General features: G+C 51.3%; 1 protein-coding gene across 3 annotated transcripts in view; it reads right to left on the bottom strand.

Moving 5' to 3' along the window:
* Positions 1-1,209: 1,209 nt before the first annotated feature.
* The window catches only part of LOC105003413 (interleukin-2 receptor subunit beta-like), an 18,018-nt gene continuing 7,375 nt past the window's right edge, over positions 1,210-11,852 (bottom strand). The window contains exons 3-4 of one of the 3 annotated variants that reach the window (XR_827104.1): positions 11,407-11,504; positions 1,210-2,536 (exon numbers count right to left, since the gene is read on the bottom strand). Coding sequence is in view for 1 of the 3 variants with exons in the window: in XM_010860556.1 (XP_010858858.1) it covers positions 11,458-11,504 (47 nt within the window). In the remaining 2 variants the exon portion in view is untranslated. Of the gene's footprint in view, positions 2,537-7,952; positions 9,255-11,019; positions 11,505-11,852 lie in introns of those variants that run through there. The other 2 variants (XR_827105.1, XM_010860556.1) reach the window with 2 other exon arrangements.

Below are 11,852 nucleotides of genomic sequence, written 5' to 3' on the forward strand. Positions count from 1 at the left end.
ATCTCTTTCACCACAAGGAATGGGGTGAGAAGGACGGGGAATAAAAAGAGCAGTTCTGCAGAAGTTTCTGTCAGCAGAGAAGTGAGAAAACAGAGTTGAAGACCCTGAGAGACAATCAGGCCGACTCCCTTCTGAGCAGGAGGCAGGAGCCAGTGTGGCCGAGAAGAACAAGACCAGATTCGAGGCTCCTGGAAGCTGAGTGACCTGCCTGCCTGTGCTTCCCTGTCCACACCTGTAGAATGAGGGGTGGGTGTTCCTGCAGGGATGTCAGAAGGACCGAACAGCAGGAGGGCGTGAGTCTCTCACCTGGTGACCCCCGGAGTGGGCCCTCAAGAAGCCCATCTCCCCTCTCCCCTAGAGCAAGTCTTCTGACTGCTGGAGAGAGTGACAAACATGAGCACCACAAAGATGAGGATAACAGCCGAGATTTATTAAGGCTAGAATAGTTCTGGAAGCTTCTCAGGAAACGAGGGATCAGGAAGGGAGAGGAAGGCTGCTTTTTGCTGTAGACCCTTTTATATCACATGCATATATTTCCTGTCCCCAAACTCATGAATCCATGCATATAAAGAAAAATCCAAGGAAGACAAATACCACATGGGAATATCATGTGGTATTTCATATGTATCACTTAATATGAAGTGGTAAGTCATATATCACTTATATGGACTCAAATATGACACAATGAACCTATCTATGAAACAGAAACAGACTCCTAGACGCAGAGAATAGACGCAAAGTTGCCAAGGGGGAGGGGGGAGGAGGAGGCATGGACTGGGAGCTTGGGGTTGGCAGAACTTGCAAACTCTTACGTGTAGAATGGACAAATAATGAGGTCCTACTGTACTGCACTCTACAGGGAACTATATCCAATCCCCTGGAATAAACCATAATGGAAAAGAATATTAAAAAGACTGTCTATGGGTATATACCTGAGTTTACTATACAGCAGAAATTAACAACATTGCAAATTAGCTATGAAAGTGAAAAGTGAAAGTGTTGGTCTCTCAGTCATGTCCAACTCTTTCCAACTCCATGGACTGTAGCCCGCCAGGCTCCTCTGCCCATGGAATTCTCCAGGCAAGAATACTGGAGTGGGTTGCCACTCCCTTCTCCAGTGGATCTTCCCAACACAGGGATCGAACTCAGATCTCCGGCATTGCAGGCAGGTTCTTCACTGTCTGAGCCACACTTCAGTTTAAAAAAAAGAAAGATAAAATCCATCTGCAGGTGAAGGCAGAAACTGTGGACCCAGCTTTGTCCATGCTCAGGCATGGCTGCTGTCAGCAAGCATGCCAAGCACCCCACCTCCACCCCCAGCCCCTGCGTACACACTGATGCCTACCTAGCTGGTTCCATGCTCCCTGCAGAGCTAATGCCTTCCTTCCAATTTTACAGGCAAGGAAATTGAGGCTAACTGGTCACCCAACCAGAATGTGGCAGGACCGGGATTAGAACCACTGTCTGTCTGATGGGAGACATCAGATTCTCTCTGAGATGACCTGAAGAGGAATCCAGGAACTTCTCCAATGGCAGGAGCCTGACAGAGCCCTCTCAGGCCTGCCCAGACCTTGGTCTCAGGAGATTGGGGGTTACACCCAGCCTCCTCCAGCCATCCTCCTTCCGTCCCAGCACCCAATATACAAAGCCCCTTAAACCCTGTCCTGTGCCTTCCACACTGTCCTCAGGGTCCCACTGTGAACCAACTTCCCTGCACCCTTGGCTCTCATGGACAGAGCCATGGCTCCTGCCCAGGGACCCCACTTTCACAGGAGCTGTGGGGCATGTGTATTTGGGCTCTTCTGGTTCCTGTGTCCTTTCTGACCATGACATTTCCACCCATCACAGGGCTGCCTCTTCTGGAGATGCCAGACCCTGTGCCCACCTCAGCCGTGGCCTCTACCAAATGCTCCCTCCCCCTTCCTCTGTGCTCCAGCTCCCAGGTAACTTCAGGGCCTCATAGCAGCCTTCAGACTTCTGCACCATCTTCTCCCCAGGGACCCTCTGCTGACTCCACATTGCAACCCAGGTCCACCCTGGGACCCTGTCATCACCCTGACTTGTGGCACCCCAGACCCCCTTGCGGCCACCACCCCTTCCACTCTGCAACAATGTCCCAGTTTGCACTGAGTCCAGCTGTGTCTGTCAAAAGAGAATTGAAGAGCGTTACAGGACCCTAAAGTAAGAGAGCAAGTTTATTTCTTTTTCACATAAAAGCCATCCAGGGACTTCCCAGGTGGTGCAGTGGTTGAGGGTCTTCTGATCAATGTGGGGGACATGATCAGGGAACTAAAGATTCCACATGCCACGGAGCAACTAAGCCCATGTGCTGCAACTAAGACCCGACACAGACAAATAAAATAAACGATTTTTAAAAAGTCGTCAGAGGGAGGCTGTTGAGGGCTGGTGGAGGGGCCCTATGATGACATCAGAATCCTCAGTTCACGCCGTTTTGCTACTGGGGCATCCCCAATACCTTTCTTCTACCTCGTGGGCCAAGAAACCAGTTCAAGCTCCATCCATCACATATGCGTTCCTGCAGTTGGACAGTTGGAGGAAGAAGCAAAGAAGGATATCCTCTGCCAGGTAAGGATCTTTCCCCAAAGTTGCACTAGACACTTCTAATTTACATCCCATTGGCTGTAACTGAGTCACATGACCATTTGTTCGCATTCCACCATGAGTGGCCTGGTTCATCAGCCATTCCAGCACCAGCCCTGAGCAACTCATGTCTCATGCAAATCATGACATTCACATAGAAAGTCATTCCCTGTTCCTGTTCCTCACCAGCACGGCTCTAGGGGAAGCAGCTGTCCTGCTCAGCCTGAGGCAGTTTCCAGAACACAGGACTTTCAATGCTAAAACTAGGACAGAACTGGTCACCCCCATTGCCAGCCCACCCTTCCAAACTAACTCAATTGGCTGATTTAAAATTGATTCTTCCCGGAACCGACACCCAAGCCTAATCAGATCCAAGACACACATCACTTGCTTATTTTGGGTCATGACTTTCCATTCAGGTGTCTACATTAGGAGTTGCCTGAGAAGAGGGATCATGTTTGATTCACCCAGATTGTCCCAGAGCCTCAAAAATGACCTGACACACAGAGGTGTCAATCTGCAGGGAAGGAAGGAAAAAAAGGAAAAGGAAAAGGAAAAGAACTGAGTGCTGGGAGCCACCACGGGAGATCCCACCTATGACAAAGGTCATGCGGAAGAGACCTGACAGGCAAAGGCAGATCAGGCCTCGAGGGACCCCCTGAATCTGCTCGAGCATCTACCCCAAAACCAGAATCTGTCTGTCTTACTATTTTGTGCCTTTCACCAACTCTTCTGACATTAACAGGGGGCTATCCCCGACCACCTTTCTCTGGAAAAAATCAGCTTAGGGCTTTAGTTAGTAAGTCTCCTGAACATGAAAGGAATATTTCTATGTTAACCCCTCTGATGGCATTCTAGCTTGTCTGACAGGTTTATCCATACTCTTGCAATTAACACACATGATTGTTCACAACTCCCCAACCTTGAAAGGCATGGGAAGCCAAAACATTCTAAAAGTCCTAATGAGCATAGAGCCCTTTAAGGGATGAAAAATTATTAGAATAGATAGTACTGGTAAAGGGCTTCATTACTGGGCCAATGCTTGCTGCCAAGTTCCCATATCCCTTATCCACTGTGCACCTGGGAGTGCATTGGTTAACGTAACTGGAATGTAAGAAAAACAAGTAGCAGCCTTGGAATTAACCACATCAGATCTTTGAGCTAATTGGTTCTTTCTTTGTTGTGACCCACTGCACCTTTGCTCCATGAGAATGTAACTCTGTTTAGTACTTTCTGAGGCTGGGAGAAATAAAGAAGAAACACTTTAAGGGAAAACAAGTTTTCTGGCTGATCAGCCTTTATCAGTAAAGGGTCATAAAATATCTACAGGCCTCCAAGGCCAGAAGATAATGCACACAACATTGTTTATGAGAAAGGCATGCAGAAAAAATCCTGGTTCTGATAAAGACAAAACAGGTGTACTGTTTGGGCTGACTCTGTATGACTTTGTATCTTTCATTTCCCTCTATGTATAAGTCAAGGTATAAAAGTTCCTTTTGAAAATAAAGTTATGGGCCTCGCTCACCAAAGCTTGGTCTCCCCGTGTCATTCTTTTTTTCCTTTTCCCTCCTTTTCTCTCTCTGTTCTTCTTTCAGGATGACTCCTTGGAACACAGGAGCTTTATTGGCTTTCTGTGTTTATCAAGGAAGATCAAGCCCTGCTCTCCGCTTTGCTGTCCTTATCGCCTAGGCCGTTATCCTGAGGGTACCCCTGGATCCTGCTGGGGCTGGACCCCAGCAACTGAGGTTTCCAAATCTCTAATGCCCTAAAGGACCAAGAAGTGGCAGATTAGAAACAACACACAGAATATCAGTATTTGAAGCTTCAAAAGATTTGCCAGGGCTTCCCCAGTGGCTTGGTGGTAAAAAGTCCACTCGCCAGTGAACACCGAGTCAGTCCCTGGTCTGGGCAGACCCCACCTGCTGCAGAGCAACTAAGCCCGTGTGCCACTGCTGTCAAGCCTGTGCTCCAGAGCCCGGGAGCCACAACTACTGAAGCCTGAGCTCCTCAGCAAGAGAAATCACTGCAGTGAGAAACCTACACAGCACAACTAGAGAAAAGCCCATGCAGCAACAAGGACCCAGCAAGGCCAAAAACAAACAAATAAAATTCTCTTTTTTTTTTAAAGGAAGAGACAGTTGTCTACTCCTGATGTGGAACAATCCCCAGGATATGCCAGTGGGTGAAAACAAGCCAAGTTCAGTTCAAAGTGTGCAGTGGAAGGGTGTAACTGCATGAGCATGTGACTGTGAGAGGACACGTACCAGGGTGTGGGTGTGTGTGTTTGTGAGGGGGTGTGTGTGGGGGGGAGTGCGTAAGTGTGAGTGCCTATGGGTGTAGGGTGAGTCTGTCTGTGTGAGAGGGTGTGCATGTGTGAGGGGGAGTGGGGTGTGTGCTTGTTGTGTGTTGTGAGAATGTGTGTGCAAGTGAGTGCGTGCTGTGTGCGTGTGTCTGTGACCTGGCAGGTACAGGCACCGGGTTGTTCTGGAACTAATTCTTTGGGACTGGATTTACCTCAGGGAGGGAGCTGGGAGACCCAAGAAGCAGTGGAGGGTGGGAAATATTTCCTGAATAACCTTTGGTACCTTTTGAACTTTGCTTCATGGGAACATAATACCTATTTAAGAAAATAAATAAAATAGGAATCAAAATTAAACTCTAAAAGCATGGGACCCTTGGAGGGGGCTGGGGTTCTCCTCAAGGATCACCAGACACCAGACCTCCTCCTGCTGTTGCTGCTGCTAAGTCACTTCAGTCATGTCTGACTCTGTGTGACCCCATAGACAGCAGCCCACCGGGCTCCCCCATCCCTGGGATTCTCCAGGCAAGAACACTGGAGTGGGTTGCCATTTCCTTCTCCAATGCAGAAAAGTGAAAAGTGAAAGTGAAGTCGCTCAGTCGTGTCCGACTCTTAGCGACCCCATGGACTGCAGCCTACCAGGCTCCTCTGTCCATGGGGTTTTCCAGGCAAGAGTACTGGAGTGGGGTGCCATTGCCTTCTCCGAGACCTCCTACTACTCCTGTTTAATTCCAACCTCTACAGAGGAACGCTGGGGTCACCTCCCTGTGCTGATGGAAGGGAAGCGTTTTGTCCACAGTCACACCAACTCCTCACCCCTGTCTCCTGACTGCCAGGCCAGAGTCCTGCTGCCAGAGTCCAGACTGCCAGACAGGTCCCCTGCTATGAGGACCCTTTGACAGCTCCCACAATGGTTTCCCCCCCTTTCCCGTGAGAAACAGGTAGAAAAAAGATCTTTTCACTTGCTCTTATTCTTAAGTAGGTTTCACCAAGATCTGTGATCTTTCTCAGAAGACAATCTAGGTGTTGCAGCGAGGAAAGAGGACGTGTGATGTTTGCAAAGTGTCTGTGAGAAGTTCCTCTCTATCTAGAGGTTATGTTGCTTGCTTTTCTTTTCTGGGTGTTTTTATTAAGGAATGGCAAAACATTTAATTGTCCCTTTGCTTAGATTGTCCCCAGCTGTCAGTATTGTCTACAGCGTCTGCTTGGAGGAAAGCAGTAAACAGGGTCAGAAGCTCACCCAGCTCTGGAATGATGGCCCCAGTGCAGCCTGGCCACAGGGGTGGGAACCGTAGATGGCTGCCTCCACCCAGAGAACGGGAACCCTGAACTCCTCTGAGCAGTGAAAATGCCTGCTTCAGGCTGTAGGGAGGGGCAAGGTGAGGCACATCTGGCTACCACCTGGCCCAGGATCATACAGAGAGACTGTGAAACCTTCCCCTGGCCCTTGATTCTTGGCATCCTGGTATGTGGGTCTCATTGCCACCTCAAGGATCTAAATAAGGTGGGACTGAGAGAAGAGAGGCAACCATATTTTGGCAGATTCTGAAACAACTATGATGAGAGTATAGAAAAGACCCTGAGTCTCCTTCAGAACAAAGGGGCTGAACTGAGCCAGATGAGGGGGAGCTCTGGGCAAGTGCAAAGCCTCGAAAGGTGTTGGGCCAGCATCGAGAATTCATGGAGGAGGGTCCCTCTGGGTGACACTCTGGGAAGCATGCTGGTTGGGGGACGTCCTGTCCTTATTCCCCCACACCTGCAGCTCGAAGCTTTGCCAGCTGTGTGCTCCTACAGGGGCTCCACCAAGTTTAAAACAGGCTTCTCTTGACATCATTCTACCCACTCAGGTTCACAGGCCCACTTGAGGGCCACCTCAGCTGTACTGTAGAGATATCAGGGATCAAGTAGAGTTTTCGGACAGTCGGCAATTCACTAAAATACATCCAACTCCCTCAGTCTCCCAACATCAAAGACTTTTCTTTGGGTGAGGGAGGTGGCCTCGTCTCCTCCTCCCTGTGGGTTTGGGTGGGGGACCCCAACTCAGATGCCACAGGGGCCAGACAGGAACCCCCGCTTGAGGCTGGCAGGAGGGGACCATGGCAAACTGGGGTCTCCATTGCTGTGGGAGATGGCAGATGGGAACAATGGCTCAATACTGCCAGGAAATTCTCAATTTTCATAAAAAGCAGAAAATTGAGAATTTATTTTTTAAACGTGAAATTCTCTTACTTAAAATAATGGTCATTTATTTTAACTTCAACCCACAGCAAGACACCCACCACCAGGCCGGCCCAGAGAGAACACACTGCCGGCCACGAGGTGTGAGGAAGCCAACTTTAGGAGGGAGGGGTGGGGCTGAGGGCTGACAAGGACCCTCTGTTGGGGATGTTTCTTCTTAGGTACTGGCCGGATATTTATTTTTCATCGTGGTCACACTGCAGCTTTGCAAACCTTTCCTGTGTTTGTGGTGTTTACCTCTTTAGGAGCCTTGGGTCCCAAGCAACAAGCTCAAGCTTTACTTTCCCAGTCTCCCTTGCAGCGGGGGCAGCGAGCACGTGATTGGGCTCACCCATTCAGGAGTGTCTGCTGCAGACCTTCCTCGGGATGGGAGCCAGGGATGCAGGTTAGGAGGCAGAGAACTCCAGGAGGCTGGAGAAGGTGACAACAGAGCCTTTCAGAAACTGTACCCCTCCAAGCCTGGTTTATAGAGATTCTCGAGCTGCAGAAGATCCTGAACCAAACGCTTTTCTAACGAAAGTGGCCAGGTGGGGCTCTTTGGTTTGCATTTGAGATTCCTGACTGACACAGGTGCTTTGAAGCCGGGCAGGGTGGACAATCGCTTAACATGCAGATTAAGACTTGAAATCATGTTTAATTACTAGCTCCCCACCCCATCCCGGGACTTGGTGGCTCAGACAGTAAAGAATCCACCTGCAATGCGGGAGACCCAGGTTTCATCCCTGGGTTAGTAAGATCCCCTGGAGAAGGCAATGGCAACCCACTCCAGTATTTTTACCTGGGAAATTTCATGGATAGAGGAACCTGGTGGGCATAGTCCATGGGGTTGCAAAGAGTTGGAAACCACTGAGGGGCTAACACACACACACACACACACCATCCCACTCTTCATGTAGAGCTGACCAGCTAGGGTGATGGCAAAGAGGGCACAAGAGGAATGTGTCTGTGTGGGGTTTTCTCTCTGCCGCAGCCCTTGGAATAAAATCTGTGTTGTAATGCAGATCTGATGGCCAGGCATGAGCACTAGCTCTTGAGGGCAAAACAGAGGGGGTTAAGACAAAAACCTGCCTTGTGTTCTCCAGTTGTAGGTGACTCTAAAGAGGCAGTCACGGCTGGATGTCCTCCTAGCCGATTCCATGATTGAATGCCCAGGAGGCCCATGAACACTTAGTGGGCTGGCTGACATTGAATCTCTCTCACTGACTGGTTTCCACTTTGGGTGCTGGTTAATAAAGAGACAGCCTGCCGGAGGCCCCCATGTTTGGTGGGTGGCTGGTTTCGCTTTCAGGATGAGTTAGACTCAGCCCGTTGTGAATCCTCCCACTGCACAGAGTCACAAACCCACCCTGACTTGTCTGAACCAGATCAGCGCATGCTCTGTTTACCAATTCCTCCTTCCCTGGGGAGGGCCTGCACCCCCTCATCCCTACCTGGAGGGAGTTTCTACCACGTGCCAGGGGTTCTGGGCAGGGCCAGGGCATGTGTGAGGGTGGCAGGGAGCCTCCAGCACTGGCTGACTCCCTCCCACCTTCACACGCCTCTCACACTCTGCCCAGCAGTCAAACCACCAACACCCCCACCCAACACCGGGCTGGAGTTAACACATGTATCTTCTCTATGATTCTACTTCATTTCAGTCCTGTCCCTCCTGCCAGGCCAGGGTGCCTTTCAGGGGTCACAGGCTGGGAATCTAGGGACCTGGGTTTGAGTTCCAGGAGCACCCCCAACCCCTGAGTCACATGTCCTCCCCACGGTAATCACCATTCTGGGGCTGCAGACCACAGGAACAGGCTGTGGCTAACTTGGGCGTTACAGAAATGAAAAGATCTGGAGTGGTTCCCAAGACCAAGACCTCAGGGGAGCAGATTCCAGACCATCTTCAGGGACCTGGCTGCCTCTTGCCTTCAAGGCACCAAACTCCAGCTGTTTCCTGGCCTCATTCCACTCCTCTTCAAACAGTACCATTGGCTATGATGAGGTCAAATGGCCACCCCTTGGCTGGAGAGGTTGGATGGGGTACTTTGATTGACAGCTTGATCAAGATGTCTTCTAGGGCAGAAGGTTAATCTCCAAAGAGAAATGAGTGATGTTACCAGAAACAGGGTGCCAGATGATGCTGAATAAGCAAGAACCAAAAGGGTCAGACCACTCCTCTTTGGGCCCAGCCTCCCAGCCCTACAAGGACAGGATCAGGTCAGATGGATTCTTCCAGGAAAGGCATCCTCTGATTGGAGGAATCCAAACTGGGCACCTTGCTTCCCTGCTGGGGTGGGGTGCAGAAGGGTGTGGGGGGAGCCACAGGGTGGTGGGAGAGGCTCTTCTCAGACCTCAGAGGGGGCTCCTGGCATGAGGGTGCATTGCACACCCACCCTGAAGCCTCCCTATTTAAGAGAGAACCAGGCAGAGTCAAGGCAGCTGCCTGAGTGGGAAGGAGGGATGCTTACCTCCTCCCCCACATGGGGCTTAAACCAGTGACCTTGCTCTCATGGGCCCCAGGGAGCTTATGAGCTAACTTGAAAGCAGCAAAGGATGAAGGGCCCCAGGCTGCATCAGCCCATCTCAGGGCAAGGCCGGAGGAACACTGTGACTAGCTCGTTCCTCGGGGCCTGGAGCCGGGAAATAACCTAAACTGGAACTCGGTCAGCAACCGGCTGTACCCGCCAGGAGGCCCTCGCCTGCTCCTGACTGAGGAAGGTGATTTGTATACCCACGTTTCATGGGTCACCACATGGCACCTCTGGAAACAACCCTATTAGGTAGAAAACAAAGACCGTGGGATGAGGGAGCAAAGGGAGGGGCAGGTCTCGAAGGCAGAGCTGAGTCAGATGCTCAGCCATCCAGGCCCCCAACACAGAGTTATCTGTCCACAACCTCTTGGCTCTCCCATCCCCCAACCTCCACCTCTGCAGAAGCACCCAGGAAGCCCAGCCTCACCACCACTGTCCAAGCCAGGACTCAAGGACCAACCAGGTCTGGCCAGTGCACCAGAACCCAGGTGGGGTGGGGGGGCCTGGGCAGAGCAAGGAAGGGACCAAGGGGCAGTTCCATCGAGAGGATGTGGCCTAGGGCTTCGGGCCTGTGGTTCCAGCCAGAGCGCTGCTGGCCCCTGGCTGAAGTCACCTGTGCCCTTCCCGCAGGAAGCAGGGGGCGGCAGGAGCGGAGGGGGCAGGGGAAGCTGCGAGGTGTGTGGTTTAGACTGTGAAGTGCATACCAGGGTGAGCCCGGACACTAGAGTGAGTGGGCCTGGTGAGCTGCTTCTGCTGCCAGGCTCTCTTCCTGTGTCTCTCTTCTCAGCTCTGTCCTGAAACCTGCCCACTAACACCTGTCCCTCCTCAGCACCCCCAGCATAGACCACCAAGAAGGTTCAGAACAGCCCACCTCAGACAGCAGAGGCGCCAGCATCACCAAAGCTCCAGAGAGCAGAGCACCGCGAAGGTGCACTGAAAGAGGCCAGAAAGTCCTCAAAGCCTTCTCTGAGGCACCAGGTACCAGTGCTGACAACACTGGCCTGGTCCCTCCCATGCTCCAGGCCCTGTTCCTAGTTTATGGGTGTTAATTCCTGAATAGGCCAAGTGTGGGTTGAGGTCCAACGCACCAGCATCCCCAGGTGTTTGTCAGAAACGCGGTATCTCAGGCCCCACCCCAGACTGAATCTGAATCTGCATCTTAACCAGGTTCCCGGGTGATTTCTGCACACATGGAAATTTGAGAAGCATCATATTAATTCATTTAACCCTGATAACAGCACTTGGTACCTCAGACAGTAAAGAAAGTGCCTGCAATGCAGGAGAAACAGGTTCAGTCCCTGGGCTGGAAAAATCCCCTGGAGAAGGGAATGGCTACCCACTCCAGTATTCTTGCCTAGAGAATTCCATGGACAGAGGAGTCTGGTGGGCTACAGTCCATGGGGTCACAAAAAGTCAGACACGACTGAGCAACTAACACTTTCAGGTAGGTATTCTTATGATCCTCTTTTACAGATGGGGAAACTAAGGCACAGGTTAAACAGCTTGCCCACGGCCACACAGCGGGGTTAGTGCCAGGGCTGGGACTTGAACCCAGGCCATCTGGCTCCAGAGGACACACTGCTCCCTGCTGGGAGGCCACTGCCTTAGGAATGAGAGGACCGTGGGTATTCCAGTCACTGCTGGCCATTCGGCACCTGTTCTACCTGTGCTGCCCTACCTTCCAGAACCCACTCCAGCCTTCCCACTATTTTTCTGCCCTCTGAATCATGGTTTTCTCAGGCATAGAAGGTAAGAACCCACCAACTGCATGGACCATTCGTCAAGCATGTGTCATCCTGGGAGTTATGACCTTTACAAAAGATGCTCAGGATTCAAGTCCGCCGCCGGGAGTCCAGGGCCTAATAGAAGAGACAGAAGATAGGAATGGTCACATGGGTGAATAAAACTTTATCTGGAGGTGGTCAGACACTCCCTGCGTGGCTGCCTCTTTAAGGTAGACTGCAGGGAGGAGGAAACTTTGAGCCAGACCTTGAAGGCTGAAATATCTAACACAGGACAAGGTTCAGAGGCCAGCTTGAGTGAAGGGGCAGAGGGGGGTGTAGATACAGGTGTAAAGCAGCCTGTGTGGCTGAAGTAGGTGCATGGAGCTTAGCTTAAAGCATCCCCCCATCCAACCCTCAACTGATGCCCAGCTCCCTTCCACAGAATCTCACCCAGAGTGCCCAGACTCCCTTGAATGCCCCCCT

This window comes from Bison bison, unplaced genomic scaffold, assembly GCF_000754665.1.
Source record: "Bison bison bison isolate TAMUID 2011002044 unplaced genomic scaffold, Bison_UMD1.0 scf7180017864468, whole genome shotgun sequence".
Taxonomy (NCBI): Eukaryota; Metazoa; Chordata; class Mammalia; order Artiodactyla; family Bovidae; genus Bison; species Bison bison.